The sequence below is a fragment of the Trichosurus vulpecula genome, chromosome 2 (genome assembly GCF_011100635.1).
Source record: "Trichosurus vulpecula isolate mTriVul1 chromosome 2, mTriVul1.pri, whole genome shotgun sequence".
Taxonomy (NCBI): domain Eukaryota; kingdom Metazoa; phylum Chordata; class Mammalia; order Diprotodontia; family Phalangeridae; genus Trichosurus; species Trichosurus vulpecula.
Genome location: NC_050574.1, coordinates 63,307,429 through 63,329,451, shown reverse-complemented (window position 1 = coordinate 63,329,451; position 22,023 = coordinate 63,307,429). Strand labels below are relative to the sequence as shown.

General features: G+C 42.8%; 1 protein-coding gene across 1 annotated transcript in view; it reads right to left on the bottom strand.

Annotated features, from left to right (window-relative positions):
• GMEB1 (glucocorticoid modulatory element binding protein 1) overlaps positions 1-22,023 on the bottom strand; it is a 44,969-nt gene that overhangs the window by 13,597 nt on the left and 9,349 nt on the right. The window contains exons 2-3 of the mRNA XM_036742739.1: positions 18,282-18,439; positions 250-332 (exon numbers count right to left, since the gene is read on the bottom strand). Of these exons, the coding sequence (XP_036598634.1) occupies positions 250-332; positions 18,282-18,409 (211 nt within the window). The 5' untranslated portion in view covers positions 18,410-18,439. The remainder of the gene's footprint in view (positions 1-249; positions 333-18,281; positions 18,440-22,023) is intronic.

Genomic DNA, 22,023 nt, shown 5'->3' with positions numbered 1-22,023 from the left:
TCCTATACGGAATTCCATCTCCCTCAACTGGGTGGGTATGCTCAGCCAAGAGTAGGAGGTGGGTGCGAGTAATAATTTATTCAATGTGTTTGTGCCAATGGGCAATGATATTCTAGATAGGGCACCATCAGACTTCTAGCAACAGCACTCAACCAACACCATATTATGGTCACAGGGGATAGAGAGACTAGAGAGAATCCAGCACAGGGCATTGTAGTCAGTAGGCACCACGTGAGCAGACAGACTTACCAACCCCTTCTTCGATTTTGTGTATTGTGTGGGTTTCTACGGCTACAACCGCTGCATTGTTCTCCGACCCCGCTTCATAAATCCTGTTGTAAAAGTGTCCATCGATAAACAAACTATATAAATCATGAAAAAATTAAGATTCATAGCATCGAGTAAAGAAATGTCCATACTCTTCCTTAATCTGTCCCTTAGGGCTCAATATAGAGAAGGAGCCTACCAAGCTACAAAAACTTCAGCACTCCACGTTTCCCCAAACTGTACTTGGACCCAAATCAACCTGGGGCTGCCTCGTCAGCAGCATTAAAGAAATGAAAAAGCTCCATTTCTCTTATCGAGAGACAGTGAGCACAGCTTTCTGTAAGGGGTGTACTCAACCTCCACTTTCCCCTAATATATTTAGGAGCATTCTTTTTGAGAATGAATACCTTTATGTAAGAAGGGCCTAACAAGGCAATGAGTAACATTACCTCCAAGGTTCAAGCTAGGAAGAAAAAAAAACAGGAGCCAAAAGAGAGCACAGCGAACAACAGTTCACATTTACATAACCCTTCACTTTCGGTAGTGTCTCATTTTAGCTGCACAAGACCCCACTGCAGTAGGGGGATAATATTCTCTTCATTTTGGATGGGGGGCTAAACGACCCACCCCTGGGTCACACCAGTGACAGAAGCAGGATCTGAGCCCAGGTCTTCCTGAATCCGAGTCTGGCCTTCTACCTGCTTCTCCCAGAACATGGCCACAGTACTTAGGATGCCTTAGGGGTCCCCCTAGACAAGGCAGCGATCAAAGAATCACAGAGAGCTCAGGCAAAAAAGGAGCTCACTCTAACACTACTAATTGTTATGGTGAATCAAAGCACCATAAAGCCTGCCAACTTACTGAAAACTGTACCTTCAAACAACACAAAAGGATGATAACAATAAATGGCACAGTGTTGGGGAAACTACTGGTCTTAGGGTTAGGAAGACCTGGGTTCAAGTCCTGACTCTGACACATATTAGCTGCATCACCATCAGTTAGTCATTTAACCTCTCTAAGTCTACAGGTGGTGGATGAGTCACTGATCTACAGTGGGGGAGGGAGTTTACACACCATGGATTATTTCTAGGCTGATGTTTCAACAATCCGGCTAGCAGCTTCTGTGGGGGTGTGAGATCCACCCATAGCCAGCACCCAGAAAGCTGCCAACAGCACAGGTTCTTTTGATCTGCTTAACTAAGGAAAGCAAGGTGAAGGGGTTGACAAGCTCACTTTAATTCAGCATACAAATATCAGTCACTTAGTTCAGGGCAGAAGGCCAGCACCCTGAACTTCAGAGCAACATACAAACAAATTATAAACATCAACAGACAGACCCAATACAGATTCATAGTTACCAACATCTAGGTTCAGCCCGGGAGCTCAGAACACAGGCTGGCCCAGAATCATGAGCCACCACTGCTGTAAGGAGGAGCTCCAAAGAAGAAAAGGCCAACCCCTTTTTAATATCTTTTTCAGTGTCAGGGTTGAGTCACACATGCGACTCACCCACATGACCTAGAATCATCACAAAAAGGTGACTTAAACCCACGTGGTCTAAGAGCCTCTGCTCTCCCAGACATGTAAACTAGGCCCTCCCTGGAGTTAGCCCCACCTTGGGCCTCACCTTAGTTGCCAATCCACACCCACTAAGGTTTTACACCTAATAGGTGTTTGGGCCTGGGGCTTAGCACCTAGTAAGACTCAATGAATTACTCAAAGGGAACAAAAGCCAAACTATTCAAGGGCACTTGTTGAACTAAGTGCTAAGGAGCCCATTTTGCTTACCAACACAGCTGAGAATCATTATCAACCAGCCCTAACCTCTCTCCTGATCTCCAGGCTCATATCTCCAACCACTATTTAGCATCTCAAACTAGATTTCCTGAACATATCTTAAATTCCACATGTCCAAAACTGCTCTGTCTCTAAATCAATTATATCACTGGATTGGGCCAAATCACTCAATTGGTTAACAAGCACATATTAAACACCAACTATGTGCCAGGAATTGTGTGCTAAGTGCTAGGGATACAAAAAAATGCAAAAAACAGTCCTTGCTCTCAAGGAGTTCATAGTCTAATGAGACAGACATGTAAACAGCTAAGTACAAACAAGATCCATACAGGACAAATTGGAGATGAGATAATAGGATGAAGGAGAATTGGGAAAGGCTTCTTGTAGAAGGCAGCATTTTAAGGGAAGCTAGGAAAATGCCTGGAGTATCTTGTTGGAGAAATAGCAAGGAAGCTGGTGATCCTGGATTCCATAGTAGAGGGTTGGGGGCTGCAGGGAGAAGAGGGGAAGGTCATGTGTAATGTGTAAGAAGACGGGAAAGGCAGGCCATGAAGGGCTTTGAACACAAAACAGAGGGGGTTTCATATGTGATCCTGGAGGTGAGAGAGAGCCACTGGAGGTTAATGAATGAGGGAGATGACATGGTCAGACCTGCACTTTGAGATGAGCTGAACAGCTGAGAGGGGAATAGACTAGAATGAGGAAGAGTCATGTGGCTGGGGGAACAAGTGGCAGGCCACAGCAAGAACACAGGGGTGAGGTGAGGTGCTGAGGACCTGCACAAGAGTGGTGAGGATGTCAGAGGAGAGAAGGGCACATATAGGAGAGTGACTACTGAGGCAGAGACAACAGGACTTGGCAATTGACTGGACATGGGGGGTGGCGAGAGGGAAAAGTCAAGGATGGGAGCTAGGTTGAAAAGATGGTGGTGGCTGTAAGAGTAACAGGAAAATTAGGGAGAGGGGAGGCCTTGAGGGAAAAGATAATGAGGTCAGTTTTGGACATACTGAATTTAAGAAATCTACAGGAATGTATAGTCTATATCAGAACTGCTTGTCGTCTTGGGGAAGGGGAAGGGGAGAAGGAGAAAAAAATTGAACTCAAAATCTTATAAAAATGAATGTCGAACTATCTTTACATGTAATTGGGGGAAAAAAAGTACTATTAAGTGGAGGGAAAAAAAGTACTATTAAGGGGGAGAAAATAAGATATGTACAGGACATCCAGTCTGAGATGCCAAATAGGTAACTGGAGATATGAGATCAGAGATCAGGGGAGAGAGGCTAGGGCTGGATAAGTAAATTGAAGAATTATCAGCACAGAGATAATAACTGAATCCACAAGAAGCGATAAGAGCATGAGGAGAAATAGCACATACAGAGAGAAGAGGCCCTGGACAGACAGAGGCTTTGGGGATACCCACAATTAGTGGGCAAGACCTAGGGGAAGGTTAAGAGACTGAGGAGGGGTCGGACAGGTAGGAGAACCACGACAAATTAGTGTCACAAAAGCCTAGCAGGTAGATATTACTAAAGAGAAGAGCGTCACTCTAATGGTAGAGTTACAGAGAGGTCAAGAAGGATGAGGGCTGAGGAAAGGCCATTGGAGTTTGGTAATTAAGAGATTATTGGGAATTTTGGAGAGAGCCATGCTCCAGATGGAGATGTCAAGAGAGGGTTTTTTAAGGATGGGTGAAACATGAGCATGCTTATAGGCAGAAGGGAAGCAACCAATTAGACCAGGAGAGATTGAAGGTTAGCGAAAGAGTGGGGATGACAGGAGGGGCAATCTGCTGGAGAAGAGGGGATGGAATGGGATCTGTTGTGCGTGCAGAGGAGTTTGCCCTGGCAAGAAGGGCCACCCTCTTCACAGAAGTGAAGGAGGAGACAGTTGCAGAAGACATCTGAGTGAATTGAGATGAGGAGGACAGGATAGAGACTTTTTGGTGAATGGCCTCAATTTTTTTCAGTGAAATATGAGGCAGGGTTCTCAGCTGAGAAAATTGGAGGCAGAGGATGTCGTGGAAAGTTTGAGGAGAGATGAGAAGGTTTGGACAGGCTGCTGTGGTGAGTAGGGCAGTGAATCAGTGAGGGAGGTATAAAAAGATTGCCTTGCCTTGGTGAGGGCCCAATGGAGACTACCTAACATAAATCTGTAGTGTGCCTGGTCAGCATGGTTTTCGGATTTCCTCCAACTATGTTAATCAGCACTTAATAGGAGTGAAGGCAGTGAATGGTGGAAGTAATCCAAGGCAAAGTTTTGGCAGGACAACATCGGTGACAGGGGGCACGGGGCTCAAGAGAAGGGGACAAGGTAGAGTTCAACTGGTTCATTGAGGGGTAAAGATGGGGCAGGGAGAAAAAGCTAGCCAGTGCCTTCATAGTGCTTAACGCCGATCAGAATTCTAAAGTCTTCTAAAGTTGACTTTACAACTGTTTTGTCTTTCTATAAATTGTTCTCCTAGTTCTGTTCACTTCACTTTGCATCAATTCATATAAGACTTCCCATGTTTCTCAGGAACCACCCCCTTTATCATTTCTTATAGCACAATAGTATTCCATCACATTTATATAACATGACTTGTTCAGCCATTCCCTAATTGATGGATATTACTTCAGTCCGATAAGAGTGAGGTTCAAGTGTCACCCTTCCCCTTACCTCTTCTTTCTTCTTGGTACACATTTCTACTGGCACACCCTGATTATATGAGATAATTTTCCCTAACTTTCCTTTCCTCTCCCCAACTCTCAGTGTATTCCTCTTCCCCTCCCTTTCCATTCTTCTCCGAATATCATTAAGACATAATAGAACCTCTCCTGTACCTCCCATCTAATTAGGCTCTATTATCGCTGATGAGAATAGGGTTCTGAAGGGATGCACTATCATCTCCCCCTATTTGAATGTAAACAGTTTTACCCTTCTTTAGTCCTTTATCACTGTTCATTCCTGTTTACCTTTTTATGTAACTCTTGCACCTACGTTTGCATTTCAAAGTTTCTGTGTAGCTCTGGGCTTTTCATCAGGAATGCTTGGAAGTCCCCTATTTCATTAAATGTCCATTTTTTCCCTGTAGGAATATACTGATTTGCTGAGTAAGTTGTTCTTGGCTATAAGCCTATATATCCTTTGCCTTCTAGAATATTATATTCCAAGTTTTCTGCTTCTTTATAATGGTGGCTGCTAAATCATGTGTGATCCTTGGTACTTTAATTCTTTCTCTGCTCATAGTATTCTTTCTTTGACATAGACACTCTGGATTTTGGCTTTGATATTCCTGGGAGCTTTTATTTTGGGGTTTCTTCCAGGATGTGACTGATGGGATTCTTTCTTTTTCCACTCTGCCCTCTTGTTTTAAGAGATCTGGGCAATTTTCTTTTTAAGATTAAATCTTATGCCTAGACTAATTTATTGGTCATGGCATTCAGGTATTCCAATAATCCTTTAATTTTTTTCTCCTGGATCTGTTTTCCAGGTTAGTTGTTTTTGTTATGAAATACCCTACATTTTCTTCTATTTTTCAGGGAGTTTTTTGCTTCTGCAAAGTTTTGTGCCATGCTGTTAATTCTTTCCAATTCTTTCTTTCACAGCTCTTTTATCTTTTGCAATTTTTTTCTTCTAGCCCTCTCGTTTCTTTTATAAAAACATTTTAAACTCTTAAAAAAAAAAAAAACCTTGCTTTGTTTTTTTCCAGGCATTCTTATTGAATTTGTGCCACAGCTGGGTTTTCCTTTGAGACTTTGTAGATGTTTTGGAGACATTCTCTTTTTCTGGGTTTGTATCTTTGAGTAACCCTGTCACCCCAATAGCTCTTTTATAGTGTGATTCTTTTGTTCGTTTTTTTTGTTTGGTTTGCTTATTCTTCCAGTCTATTTCCTGACTTATATGTTAGGGCTGGGCTCCATACACTTCTGGAGGGAATGTCTGGGCTAGTACTGTTGCTGTTTTCTTGGGATATTGAGTGTTGCATTATTCCAGGTTCTCAATGACAGCTCACGCTGGAGACATGCTAGCTTTTGGTACATCCAAAGTGATCTGATCCAGATCAAGGCTGGTCATTGCCTCCTGGGTCTGAGCTCTGACGGAAGCAGAGATGGAAGCTTCCCTTTGGTTTCAGATTCCTGCCCTGGCAATTCCTTTGTAGTGGCTGCCTGCTTCTACACTGGTTCTTGCTCAGTACACAGACTAGTGCCTAACACTGAACACCACCTCCAGGCACAGGTACCTTTTCTCAGTCTGCCCTGGATCTGTATCCCAGACCTGGGGAGTGAGCAACAAAGCTACCGGGCTTTGGAGGTCATTCCCACACAAAGTCACAGGGCCTTAGTATGGATCTAGAACCTCATCTTGTGCCGGTGCAGTCTCTAGGCACAGGAATGTTCTTTGTGGCACATTCTTGGCCAGGCCCCATTACAGGTGTCCATAGATCTCTCTGTCTCCCTGTTACAACCTGGCCTATGCCCTAGAAAAATGACTCACTGTGAGTTTCTCTTGGAGTTCCTAATTGGGATTTGGTCCAGGGCATATTCTGCATCTACTTGGAGGAATTCTGAGGCAAAGCTTACTGTACTTCTTACTGTTGCTTGGCCATTTTGGCCCCACCTTGATATATATTCTAAAATGTTTAATGTTTCTTGATTTTTATTTTTGCTTTTACATTACATTTATTTCCAAATGTATGCTTCCTCCCTTCCTACTCAAGGAGTTAGTTCTTTTAATAAAAAATAAAGTAGAAAGAAAAGCAGTTCAGCAAAACTAAAATATCAACCAAGTTTGACTACATAAGCAATGGACCTCACGCATCTTCTGATCTCTTCTCAAGGACCGGGCTTGGTCATTATAATTACACAGTGCAGTTTCCTCTGCTTTTTTAGTTCTCAAAGATACGTTTTTTAAAGTAGTAAAAGGTAATTTGTATATTCAACTAATTCTTCTACACCATCCTACAATCTTGTATAATGATAAATTATGTTTATAATGACTCTTGGGCAATGAAGAAGGACAGAGTAGGAGGGCTGTAGGGTATTGTAGGAAGAACACTGGGCTAGAAGACAAGAGATCTGAGTTCAAATTCTGGCTCTGATACTGCTTACCTTTGTGATCTTAGACAAGTCATTTCCAATAATAATTATTATTGCTATAATAATAATTAGTATTATGGGAAATGACTATTAAGACTAAACTCTTTGAGGCCCTTCTTTGGGTCTCTGTTCTCATCTGTAAAATGAGACATTTGGACAATATAATCTCTGAGGATCCTTCTAGCTCTAGCTGTGTGTATGTGGAATGCCTTCTGAATCCTCAGAGGGAGTTTAAATTACACTGAGAATAGCTTTAGTGTCAAGTCTATTTTCCAACCTAATTATTAAAAATAATACTCTATGGGAAATTAACCAATTAATTCCTATTTATCCAGACTGATTAGGAGAAGAGATAACCTGGTTTACTGAATAGTTTGTGAAAATTATCACACATTACTATGTGTAGCATATTTTATTTATATATCCACAAATGGCAATTTACTGCTTCTACTAAGTGGTTTTATTATACCCGCATTAGAGTTAATGCATCTTCTTAAGATCTTAAATTTACTACTAGAGAGGGACGATGGAATTTTGAGAAAGAATATTCACTTTTTTTTTGAGCTTCCCCTCAAAAATAGGATTTATAAGATTAGTGCTAAGTACTAGTATTTGAGTCAACATTATAATGTCTGGTTTACAATCTGTATTACATTAGCAAGTGTAGCTAATGTAGCTCAATCAGGCACTTTGAAATAGGGAGTAGAGGATGAGAGGTAGGGAAGTAGCAGAATAACATAAAAACATGCTGAAATCCTCACTGCGCACTTACACATGTGGAGGAAAAAACGTAGCTGCTTCCTTCTTCCTTCATTCCCTCTCTTCAGGTAAAATAACTTTGAATGATATGGATTTTTGTGTCTTGTTTTTGTTTTTAGCAAAAAAGTAGCAATTGGTAGTAGCTAGACTGGTAAGCCAAATAGGCAGGTCACAACAGAATTTGCCCACCTGAAAATGGGTGCTCCCCCTCAGACCAGGGGCAAAGCTCCCAAAGGAGGTGTGGCCTGGGAACAAAAAAAGACCGTTGACCATTGTACCTCAATGGCTATTCTCTGGGGTTTGCTGCAGACACACCCGATCTTTCAGGTATACGCATTCTCAGGCCAAGGAAGCATGACTTCAGGTGATGGCGAAATGAAACAAGCAGAGTAAAGAGCTTTTATTCCCTCAAGAGTCAAGATATTGCCCCCGCATCCCACCCCAGACAGAATTGAGTGTCCCCAGCAAAGATACCAAAGAACTGCCTGGGATCTCTCCACCCATTCTGTCCAAGACCTCCCAACCCAAGCAGGAATTCTCTCAACAGCAAGAGTTTACAACCTGGGGCAGGCACGCCCACAGGCTGTATGAGTAAGGGGATACTGCAGATAATCAGTAAATAACTATATCATCCTATTGAATCTCTTTTTTCCCAAAAACAATTATTTATTTATTTAATATTTTTAGTTTTCAGCATTAATTTTCACAAGAGTTTGAATTATAAATTTTCTCCCCATTTCTACCCTCCCCCCCAACTCCAAGATGGCATATATTCTGATTGCCCCTTTCCCCAGTCAACTCTCCCTTCTGTCACCCCAGTCCCCCCCCCCATCCCCTTTTCCCTTACTTTCTTGTAGGGCAAGATAGATTTTTATGCCCCACTGCCTGTAAATTTCATTTCCCAGTTGCATGCAAAAACTTTTTTTTTTTGAACATCTGCTTTCAAAACTTTGAGTTCCAAATTCTCTTCCCTCCCCAAGAAGGCAAGCAATTCATCATAGGCCACATGCATATCATTATGTAATCCACAATACTCATGTTGTGAAAGACTAACTATATTTTGTTCCTTCCTTTCCTATCCCCCTTTATTCAATTTTCTCCCTTGACCCTTTCCCTTTTCAAAAGTGTTTGCTTTCGATTACCTGCTCCCCCTATCTGCCCTCCCTTCTATCATCCCCCCTTTTTTATCTCCTTCCTCCTTCTTTCCTGTGGGGTAAGATACCCGATTGAGTGTGTATGTTATTCCCTCTTTCCTCCCAACAGACCTGCTTTTTCTTGCCACTTTTATGCAACATAATTTACCCCATTCTATCTTTCCCTTTCTCCCTCTCTCAATATATTCCTCTCTCATTCCTTAATTTGATTTTATTTTTTTTAGATATCATCCCTTCATATTCAACTCACCCTGTGCTCTCTGTGTGTATATATATATATATATGTATATGTATGTATGTATATTCCCTTCAGCTACCTTAATACTGAGGTCTCATGAATTATACACATCATCTTCCCATGTAGGAATGTAAACAAAACAGTTCAACTTTAGTCTAAAGTCCCTTATGATTTCTCTTTCTTGATTACCTTTTCATGCTTCTCTTGATTCTTGTGTTTGAAATTCACATTTTCTATTCAGCTACGGTCTTTTCACTGAGAAAAAAGTTCATATTTTGCCTTGGAGCATGATACTCAGTTTTGCTGGGTAGGTGATTCTTGGTTTTAATCCTAGCTCCATTGACCTCCGGAATATCATACTCCAAGCCCTTTGATCCCTTAATGTAGAAGCTGCTAGATCTTGTATTATTCTGACTGTGTTTCCACAATACTCAAATTGTTTCCTTCTGGCTGCTTGCAGTATTTTCTCCTTGATCTGGGAGCTCTGGAACTTGGCAACAACATTCCTAAGAGTTTTCTTTTTGGGATCTTTTTCAGGAGGTGATCGTTGGAGTCTTTCAATTTCTATTTTACCCTCTGGCTCTAGAATATCAGGGCAGTTCTCCTTGATAATTTCTTGAAAGATGATATCTAGGCTCTTTTTTTGATCATGGCTTTCAGGTAGTCCAATAATTTTTAAATTATCTCTCCTGGATCTATTTTCCAGGTCAGTGGTTTTTCCAATGAGATATTTCATACTGTCTTCCATTTTTTGATTCCTTTGGTACTGTTTCATAATATCTTGATTTCTCATAAAGTCACTAGCTTCCACTTGCTCCAGTCTAATTTTTAAGATAGCATTTTCTTCAGTGGTCTTTTGGACCTCCTTTTCCATTTGGCTAATTATGCCTTTCAAGGTATTCTTCTCATTGGCTTTTTGGAGCTCTTTTGCCATTTGAGTTAGTCTATCTTTTACGGTGCTGTTTTCTTCAGTATTTTTTTGGGTCTCCTTTAGCAAGTCATTGACTTGTTTTTCATGGTTTTCTCTCATCACTCTCATTTCTCTTCCCAATTTTTCCTCTACTTCTCTAACTTGCTTTTCCAAATCCTTTTTGAGCTCTTCCATGGCCTGGGACCAGTTCATGTTTTTCTTGGAGGCTTTTGATGTAGGCTCTTTGACTTTGTTGACTTCTTGTGGCTGCATGTTTTAGTCATCTTTGTCACCAAAGAAAGATTTCAAAGTCTGAGTCTGAATCTGAGTGCGTTTTTGCTCCCTGGCCATGTTCCCAGCCAACTACTTGACCCCCTGAGTTTTTCTTTGGGGTATGACTGCTTGTAGAGAGTACTTTGTCCCAGGCTTGAGGGGTTGCACTGTTGTTTTCAGAGCTGTTTCTACACAGCAAGCTCTGCCACACCAGCATTCCTCCTCCCCCAAGAACTGCCAACCTAGACTGCGACTCAGATCTTAAGCAGGCTCTGCACTCCTGCTCTGATCCACCACTTCATTCCTCCCACCAGGTGGGCCTGGTTCCAGAAACAACTGCAGCTGTAGGTCTGTCCTCAGAGTTGCAACTCCTCCGCTGCCCCCGGGGCAGTGGCCTAACCAGGAATTCCTTTCACTCTGTCCCTGCAGCTTGCAGCTTTTCCCACTAACCTCTGTTGTCTTTGGTGTTTGTGGGTTGAGAAGTCTGGTAACTGCCACAGCTCACTGATTCAGCGAGCTAGGGCCTGTTCCGCCCAGCTCCCCGTCTGCTTCGTCCGGGCATGGCCCACACAGGGCTCTGCTCCACTCTGCTCCCAGCTCCCTGCAATAGACTTTGCCCAGCGACCATTCAGGCTGTCCTGGCCTGGAGCCCTGCTTCCCTCTGCTATTCCATGGGTTCTGCAGCTCTAGAATTTGTTCAGAGCCATTTTTTATAGGTTTTTGGAGGGACCTGGGGGGAGCTCACTACAAGCCGCCATCTTGGCTCCACCACGCTACTGAATCTCTTTATTTCATACATTCTTATCCAGAAGAAACTCTGGAATTTATTTTCCTTATTTAAAAAAAATAAAAATTAATAGATTTTATTGCTATCTTTTGTTTTCATATCACCTAGATTTCCCCTTGTATCCCTCCCCCTCCCTTCTTATAGAGACACCATCTCTGGTAACAAAGAATTTTCTTAAAAAAGAAAAAGATGAAGAGGAGGGGGGAAAAAGCTGATCGACACATCAAAAAAATCTGATGTTATATATGCAATGTTTCACACCTGCGGACCCTAACATTTAGGGGTGTGGGGAAAAAGCTTGGAAGAGGTCTTTTCAGATCTCTTCTTTGGGACCAACGTCCCAATGTTATGATCTGATGTCAGGAACTATTCAAAGGTGGTATGCGCTCTCTCGTGCTGTCGCGCTCTCTCTCTCTCTCTCTCTCTCTCATGCAGGCACATGCAGGCATACACACGTACACATGTGTGTATATATGTATGTTTATTTTACTGGACCGGGGTTTTATGTGCCAGGAGGTAGTTCTGTAACTCCTGCTGAATTTTCTGCCTCATTCACTTGTGGACAACTCTAATTGCTAAGGAGGGAAGGTTGGGTACAGTTAGGCATATACGCCAAACCCTGGGAAAGCAAATCTGAAAACCTTCAGATAAAAAGATAAGGACATCACAGGAGTCTTGGAAAGGGCTCTCTAACAAACTCTGATACCACTCTAACAGAGGATGCCTGTGAAGAAGTGAAAGACCGTGTGTCTATGGAGGGAGGAATATTTTGTTGTGCTCAGAATTTGGGATACATATAAAGTAGGAAGGGAGGACAGACAGATCATCAAGGCCCAATATGGTAGACTGGCTTGATAAATGCTTACTAACTGGTATGAGGAAGGTGGAGGTTCAGAATAGGGTGAAGCTTAAAAATAGTGCTAAAGGGGGCAGCTAGGTGGCATAGTGAGTAGAGCACCGGCCCAGGAGAGTTCAAATCTAGCCTCAGATACCTGACACACTAGCTCTGTGACCTTGGGCAAGTCACTTAACCCCGACTGCCCTTCCTTCTCCCCTCCAAAAAAAAAGAATAGTGCTAGAGACAACAAGGGCTTACAGTGTTTAGGCATGTTTGGGGGAGGAAGAGAAGGGAAGAAGGCCCATTTCTTAGGGCAGATGGTACAATGCTAACAGATGACAGAGAAAAAACAGAATTACTGAACTGCTCTGCTTCTGGCTTTACTCTCTCAAGGAAAATGATCTCCAAACTGGAACAGGCATCACAGACACGGTCATGAGAGAACTGGGAAGACAGCAAGAGAACACCCATATGCTCTAAACGAGTTCTGAGTGTTTAGGCCCTGGAAAATTACATTGCAGAATATTGAAAGGACCTGCAAATGTCATCATGGAACAACTGTTCATTATCTTGGAGAAAATGTGTGAAAAAGTGAGTGAAGAGGTACCAGGAGACTGGAGACAACTAAATGTCCCTCTCCGAAAAAAGGGATGGAAAAAGACAGAATTAACAAAACAGATGAGCTTGACATCAAGGCCTGGCAAAATCACAGAAGAGATTATTAGACAGAGGGTTTGGGAGTACTCAAGAAGAAGAAGAAATGATCACTAGGAGCCATGAGAAACAAATCACTGCCAACTTACTTTGATTTCTGCACTGAAGATGTTACTAGACCACAGAAATGCCACAGACATCACAGAATCATGGAGCATCAGAACTGGAAGGGATCTTGGAGATCAAACTAACCCAAATCCCCTTATTTTACAAATAAAGAAACCAAGGCCTTGCTCAAGCTGACCCAGCTAATAAATGGGAGAGTCAGGATTTGAGCCCAGGTCTTTGGACTCCAAATCCAGCTGCATAACATTTGCCATAACATATCTGGATTTCAGTAAGACATCTGATAAAATTTCTGACAAGATCCTTGGGGTCAAGATGGAGGTATGAAGTATGGATAACGGTGTAGTTCAGCAGATCCCAGCTGCTTGACTCTTTCTAGAAAGTGTTGATTAATGGACAGAAATCAGCATGGTGGGAGGCTCTAGCGATATGCCACTGTTCTCAGTCCTATTCTATCTGACATTTTATCAATAACCTGGATGAAAGGATGCTGTATCAAATCTACCGATGACACAGAGCCAGGAGGGAGAGTTAAACTGTTGAAGGACAAACCTGAGGTCCACAAAGATCTTGCCAAACTAGGATGTTGATCCTAATATGCAACAGAACTGAAGAGGGATTGGTACAAAAGCTGAAGCACTTGGGTTGAAAAAAAAAATCAACTTCAAAAGTATAGGATAGAAAAAAAAATCTGGCTTAAACCCTTGTTCATAGAAAAAAGACTGAGATTTTATTTGACAGCAATCCGACTAGAAGTCAGTAGTGTGACCCAGCTGATGCCAACTGCAGTTGTGTCATAAGGGACAGGATGGACAGGACAAAAGTGATGACACACTGCAGGGCTGAGCTCGGGTCCATGAGGCCTATCTCAAAAGAGGGCCTCAAAGGAATTGGGACAGGCCTAGAAAAGAGTGAATAGATGGTGAGGGGCATTGGAGAAGGGAAGACTTAGGGGAACATGATAGGTGATTCAAGGATCACAGATTTAGACTGGGGACCTCAGAGATCATCTGGTCCAAATTCTTCACCTTATAGATAAGGCAACTGAGACTCAAAGGACAGGTGAGCTGAACAAGGTCACACAGCAATAACTAGGATTCCAACTAGGGTCCTCGGGCTTGACCCTCTGTGCTCTTTCCACCACACCTGCCCCATCCCCATCCCGAGGGAAGACACAGTCTCTTTCCTAGATCAAATCAGGGCTATTATGCAAGAGAAGAATTTGTTTTATTCTATGTAACTTCAAAGGGCAGATCTGGGTAATGTGGTTAGACTTACCACCTTTCTATGCACAGGCCACCTGGCCAGACAGTGGCCTTTCCCCAATCTCAGTGCTAGAAGTATCCACCAGCCAGGAAGAGGCAAAGGAGCTTCCTGCATTGGATGGGCAATTGGACTAAATGATGCCTAAGGTCCCTTTAAATCTTGGGCTTCTAGGGCTCATTATGTAGAAATTCTACGATATTTCAACACATCGAGGATTCATGATTTTTGGATCCATGCAGTCATTCCTTCCACAACCCATTCTCACCTTAGCAGTAAGTTCACACAAATAGCTGAGGCCAAAAGAAGCATCACCTCATGGCTGCATCTCAGGTAGTGGATGAGCCTCTCCAAAGTTGGCTACGGCAACCTTCAGACTATAAATACAAAGTGTGTGGTCAGGCCTTACCCACATGGCCAGGCCTGAAGAACTGGTGATTTAATGGCCTAACATTCAAGACACCTGGATCACTAAAGAAACTAATGTAGCTAGGAGGAAAGAAATCAGTGTCTGAAGAAAGAGCTTTACATCTATATCTATGATAAAGGTCTGATATCCAAGACGTAAGAGGAATTAACACTAATATATAAGAACAAGATCTGTTTTCAAATAGCTAATTGGTCAAAGGATAAGAAGAGTAGCTTCTCAAAAGAAGAAATGCAAACTGTCAACAACCAAATGAAAGACTGCTCAGTCTAAATCATTAATAATAAGAGAAATGCAAATTAAAACAACTCAGTGGTTTTATTTCACCACCTTTTTTATTGGCAAAGATGTTTTGTAAAAACAGCAAGTGCAAGTTGAAGGGGCTCTGAGGAAATAAACACACTAATATGCTTCTGAAAAACAATTTGGAGTCATGCAAGAAAAGTCACTCAACTGTTCATGCTTTTTCACTCAGGCGGGTTACTACTGGGTTTACACCCCAAGTAGATCAATGACAAAAAGAATGGTTCTACACAAAACTAAATATTCAGAGCAGCACACTTTGTAATAAACTAGAAATAAAGTAGGGAATGGCTGAAAAAAATTGTGGCAACCGATTGTAACAGGATTATTATTATAGCACTATAAAAAACAACAAATACGAAGAATTTAGAAAAACATGATGAACTTGTATGAACTAATGCAGAGTTAAAAACAATAAAACCAAGAGAACCACATAAACAATTACTCCAGTTGTAAATGGAAATAATACTAAAATGCTACCAAATTCAAACTAACTGTAATGACCAACTGTGGTTCTGAAAAAGAAGGAAACATACCTTCCCCTCTCAGTAGCAGGGAGAAGAAAACATGGATATCCAACAAGCCATATCCAATCAGATACAGTTGGTTAGTCAATCGGGTTTTACTCCAAATTTTCTTCATGACAACAGAGGAATCAATGGGGGATGGGGAATACTTCATGTATGATTCTAAGTAGCAGGGAGAAAGGAATGAGTGGGATGACACATAGGGTCATTTCCGCTTCACACTGAGGCATTAAGGTATACCTCATTATGAATCCAAAATGAACTTATGTTCCATCTCAATCTCATAAGTATTCTGCAAAATTTAATTAAATGTGAAAACATCTATTTAATAATAATAATGATAATGATAGCTAACATTTATATAGTGTTTACTATACTAACCATTATGTGAAAGGCACTGCGGGCACTGGAAAAACTGGAGGGTGGTGGTGGAATCCTAATGTCCTCAGGCCTTCTAAGAGCCTTCTGAGTTGCTTATAGAATGTATTTGCATTATGCACATCACCAGTTCTTCCTTTTGTTTAAAAAAAAAAAAACCACTTCTTTAAAAGCTCCCATCTACACTAAACAATTGGAAATCAATCCCCTAACTCAACCTCACAAAAACCTTAGTATCTGTGTCAAAAAATCCTAAAAGAAGCTGGTTTTTGTTTTTTGTTTCTGGCTAATTTAGCTGTTAACAAGTGTCATTCTGTCTACAGGAACAGTAACTGGTTCTAAATGAACACAGGGAAACTATTCCCACTCTTCAATGGGAGGGCCTATGTCCTAGGAGACTAAGAGAGTATCCAGACCCAAAAAGAACCCCCAAAAAGCAATACAGTGAAGGCAACGAAGAGACAGAACCAAAGAGAGATGAAAAGAACCAAGTCTATGAAGAGAGAGTCTGTAGGCATGTACCCCAAAGAGGTCAAAGACAGAAGGGCCCTATATCTACAAATATATTCATAGCAATGCTTCTGTGATGGCCAAAAAAAAAATAGATGCCACTTGACTAGAAAACAACTAAAGAAATTGGTGGTGTTCAGTTGTTTCAGTCATGTCTGACTCTTCATGGCCCCATTTGGGGTTTTCTTGGCAAAGATACTGGAGTGGTTTGCCATTTCCTTGTCTAGCTCATTTTATAGATGAAGAACTGAGGCAAATAGGGTTAAGTGACTTGCCCAGGGTCACATTGCTAGTAAGTTTCTGCAGCTGGATATGAACTAAGGTCTTCCTGACTTTAGGCCCTGTACGCTATCCACTGGGCCGCCTAGCTGCCCCAAAGAAATCAGTAAATGAATGTAATACACTATTATTGTGAAGTAAGAAATGATGACTACGAGGCAGTCACAGAATCACGTGATATGAGGCTTGGAAAGGCCCTCAATGACCATCCAGTGCAATCCATACACAGATGGAACTACCTGACACACCATTATCCAGCCTCTACCCCAAAGGCCTTCAAGGAAGATGGAAACCCGCCAGCTCTGGAGGCAGCCCATTCCACTCTGGATACTACTGACTGTTAGGAAGTTCTCCTGACGTGGAGCTCCTTTCCAACCCATTCCAAGCTAGGCAGAAAGGTGGGGGGACTACACAGTGGGATGTGGCACACACTATTGCATGATGTCATTTTATCTATTAGCTTTGCTTTGCTCTTTGTAGGGGAAGGTTCAGTGTGTGGGGGATGTGGTATATTGGGAAATGGCTAGTATAAAATACAAAAGACACCAATAAAACCTTTTAAAAGAGAGTATCAACTAAGGGTAGAGCGAGAAAAAAAGTCATCTGAATGAATCCCATATTATTGTTTTCATAATCATAAACTGACATTGCCTGAAATGTTCGGGGCTTTTTTAAACAATAACAAATTATTATACCATTGCATCACTGGGGGAAAAAAAACCCAAAACAGGAAAAATTCAAGTTAGATTCCAGGAAGTATATTCTACCTACAAAGCTTAGAACACTTTAAGAAAATGTCAAAAGAGGCCAGTGAATCTCTTAGAGGTTCTGAAGACAAAATAAATATCATCTTGATTTGAGTATTTGTGATGCTGGGACCCTTATATTTGGGAAGAAATTATCCCTAAAATGTCTCCCCCCACCCCCGCCACCCTTCTGGTCATTTCTGCATGTTTAATTCCTACTCATCCTTCAGATCTCACATCTTCTGTGAAACCCTCCCCTATCACCCTAGGTCAATTGTGTGACGGGCAGCCCACGAAGCTAACCCTTTCCAAATATAATGCCTTATAACGCTAATTATCTTCTTACGAATTCTTCCTTTCTCCAAACAGACTGTGAGATCCACAGGGGTGAGAAGCAAGTCTTCTTTGTATTCTCTACAGCCATCGTGGTGCTGGGAAATGTTTAACAACCAGCTCAGTAAGAAAAAAAATAACTGGACCTAGGACAAACTTTTAAGTTTAATCTGCATTACATTTTTTTCCATCACTTTCTTAAGTCTCGACAATCAACAAGTCAATAACTTAAGCCCATCTGTTGTATTTGCCAATTTCCAAGGTGTAAACGCTCACACTGAAAATTTAACAATCAGCCCTAAGTACAAGCTGTTCCAGCACACCTCTGCCAATAGTGCTTTGCAGATGGCAAGGCTTTAAAAAAGATTTGGTTGCCATTTTCATGAGGGTCCAAAGACCCTTTCAACAGGAAAGGGAACATCTTTGTAGGTGCCTTCCTTGACTCATTCCTAAACCCCAGCCTAACTACAAGGTCATGCGCCTGCCTGCACTGTGGCCGGCACCCTCACTAATGACCCAGGCCAGGATGCCAGAGGAAGGCAGGCCAGCTCTAACGGGACAGGGCTGAGAGCTCTCTCCCTGGCTCTCCACAGCTCTCCAGGCTTTCAGAGTATCCAAAGCGTTGCTCACTTACCCTTGCTGCACAGGCTGTAACTGCAAGATCACCTGGGTTTTGGTGTCTTCAGGGTTCTCCCCCTGGTTCCCTTCAGTCGGCACCACAACTACATCCCCCACAGGGACACTCACTTCAGCATTGGCCATCTTTCACATGAAGTCGGGAGGCTGAGAACTCTGTAAGGGATGAAGCTCTATCAGCGACATGCTCTGGTAGGAGAGGAGCCCTGAGAAGCCCTGAGAAGTCAGGGTCCTGGGGATTCGAGCTCAGGGGGCAGCTCTGGACTTCGAACTCGGTAGGGCAAATGCCACACAGGACCTGAGTGAAGCTGTGACACTGAATCTCCTCCTTCCCCCAGAGACTGGGTGGTGTAGGGGGTGACTATGCCCCCCAAGTATTGGGTTGGGGGGAAATGGATGTTTGTTCACACATGTTATATCTTTGAAGTAAATATTTCTTTGTAGAAACTCATTTGACTTAAGGGGTTAAATGGAACTGGGGTGCTTATACCCTAAAATTGAGGGCATGTAATCAGTGAGGGCTTGAGAGGGACCTCCCCGTACCTCTTAAAGGTACCAAAGAGCCCTGAGGAAGGGGTAAAATGTAACAGCCCTAGCTTTCAGGCAGTACGGGGCCAGAGGGAAGAAGATCAGCTAGAGCAAGGCAAGCACCAAGTAGGAATCCCGGAGAATCTGAGAATAAAGGCTGCGGGAAGTGTAAGGTTTAGGCTTCCATCCAGCTAGCCCCTCAGCATGTGTGCGCATATTGTAAATATTTGTCATGTAGACTGGGGGTATAGATATTTTCTCATCCCAAGAGTGTGAACTCCCAAAGGGAAGAGATCATTTCAGTCAATAAACATTTAAGTACCTACTATGTGCCACGAACTGTGCTAAGCTCTAACTCTGCACGATACCCTGTACAGACGGGATGCTCCACAAAGCCTTGCTTGGGGAGGAAGCAAATGGATGCTGTCATCTAAAATTCAGGAATTTCAGGAAAAGTACCATGGTCAACAGGGCCTAAGCAGAAGTCTGGTAGTGGGAGAGATGCTGCCCTATCTCTGCTAATGCCAACAACATACAGGTATGATGATCTAGCTGCTGCTGGGAACTGGGGCTCCGAGGAGTTAGGTGACTTGCCCACAGTCTATAAGTGCTAGAGGCAAATTTGGAATGAAGGTCTTCCTGAGCCTAAGTCCAGCTCTCTTTCCACCACCAGCCCATGCTGCAACTGGATAATCCTACAATCAGAGGTAGGCTGGAGCCAGCTTGGACAGGTTCTGGAGAGCTGGCAGTGTGACCATTTACACCTCCAGCATTGGCAAACGATACAAATCAGGGCTTGATCTATTGTTTTGTTGATTGTTTAGACTTAGAAAGTAATGGAGAAAAACGGTAACAATACAGATTAAACTTAAAAGACTGTTGTGAGCATTTTTTTTTTCAGAGATCATTTACCAGCATACCACTGTCTACAATGCTCTTTGTTCTCATATGATTAAAGCATCATAAATTCAGAGCTGAAATGGGTCATCTAATACAACCAGATGAAGAACCAGGCCCAGAGAGGTAAAGAATCATAGGCTGACAGATCTGGGGTTGGAACAGACCAGAGAGGTCATCTAATGCAGCTTCTTCATTTCACCAATGAGGAATTGAGACCCAGAAAGGTTGAGCAACTTTCAGGCCACAGAGGTAGAAAGCAGCTGAGTCAGGATCTGAACCCTGGTCCTCTGACTTCAAAATCAGGGTTCTTTCTACTGTACTATCCTCCCTCCAGCAAAAAAATAAATTGGGCTGTTTCACTGCAGCCTCCAAACCACTCTGATCTCTTCACTCTGTTTCACTTCCCCCCACAGTCACTGTTGCCAAGGCCTGTTAATTTTTACCTTTGTAACATCTCTAAATATACTCCCTTCTCTCCTCTGACGCTGTCACCCTTCAGGTGCAGGCCCTCATCCCCACACACCTGGACTACTGTACCAGCTGCCCATGCCTCTGCCTGCCTCAAGTGTCTCCCCACTCCAATCCGTCCTCCATTCAGCCACCAAAGCGACAGTCCTGAAAGGAAGGTCTGACCATGGCACCCCTCTATTCAATAAACTCCTGTAGCTTCCTATGATCTCCAGGATCAAATGTAAAATGCTCTGTTTGACATTTAAAGCCCTTTATAACCTCCCCTTCTCTCCATCCTCTTCAAGTCTTATACTTTACACTCCAGGGGCCATCTCTAGTCATCCTGATTTATATCTGGCCACTGCACCCAGATGACTCTGGAGGAGAGAGTGAGGCTGGTGCCTTTGCATGCCCTCCCTCACTTCAATCCAATTCACTTGCAAGTCATGGCATCACTTTCCTGATGTCATGGTCCTCTTGCAGAAGGAAGGACAAACAACAACATTCATCTATGTCCTCTGTAACGCAGCAACACTGTTCTCCTGGCTGCCCCCTGAACAAGACACTCCTAACTCTGGGCATTTTCCCTGGCTGCCCCCATGCCTGGAACTCTCTCCCTTCTCATATCTGCCTCTTCACTTCCCTGGCTTCAAGTCCCAACTAAAATCCCACCTTCTACAAGAAGCCTTCCCCAGCCCCCTCCTTAATTCTAGTGCCTTCTTTCGGTTGACTATTTCCAATTTCTCCTGTACATGGCTTGTTTGTACACAGCTATTCGCTTGTTGTCTCCCCCACTGGACTGGGAGCTCCTTGGGAGCAGAGACTATCTTTCGCCTTTCTTTGTATATCTCTGGTGTATTTTAGCACAGTGTCTGGCACACAGTAGGTGCTCAATAAATGTTTGGGCTGCTAGGTGGTACAGTGGACAGAGCACCAGGCCTGGCATCAGGAAGACTCATCAGGCCTCAGACACTTCCTACGAGTGACCCTGCGCAAATCTCTTCACTCTGTTTGCCTTAGTTTCCAATCATCTGTAAAATGATCTGGAGAAGGAAATGGCAAACCACTCCAGCATCTCTGCCAAGAAAACCCCAAATGGAGCCACGAAGAGTTGGACATGACTATACTGACTGAACAACAAAATAAATGTATATTGACTTATTGTAGGGGCAGGTAAGATAACAGTAAGGTAATGTCCTTGAATGTTTCCTTTTTCGGAAAGCACAGTACCAATACTACGTTAATGAAATGCCCACTGAATTGACTTACTCTAGGGTGGAGTATCAATACTTTTTTAGCCCCAACTAGGAAGAGATATCTATGCAAAAGTTAATTATACCCTATGCACCACTAACAAGAACTAAGGGAAGGAGGAAAAAAGATAGGGAAGAAACAGAAAAAGAAAGGATGGGAGTAGAAGATGAAAGACAGAGGGAGAGAAAACGAGTTAAGAGGAAAGAAGACAGGGCACACTGTTTTCAATCTGGGGACATTTTTTTTCAAACGGCATCCATTCAACGACTACTGCGCGCAAGGCACTGTGTTAAGCACTTTACAAATACTATCTGATTTTATCTTCACATCAACCTGGGGAGGAAGGCACTATTACCATCCCTATTTTATTGATGAGAAAACTGAGGATGTGGACTGACTTCCCTAGGTCACACAGAGGCAAAACTTGAACTTCCTAAGTCCAGGGTTCTATCTACTGCACCCTCTACCCCTCCCCCCAGACACCCATTTTCTAGTTCTAGGTCCATAATCAAATTAGTATTGCCACTGTACCAGAAAGGGTGTGTTCACCTGCTCTCCCAAGGCTCCATTCTGACCCTGTCCTCCCTGGCTACCATGCCCCTATAGTT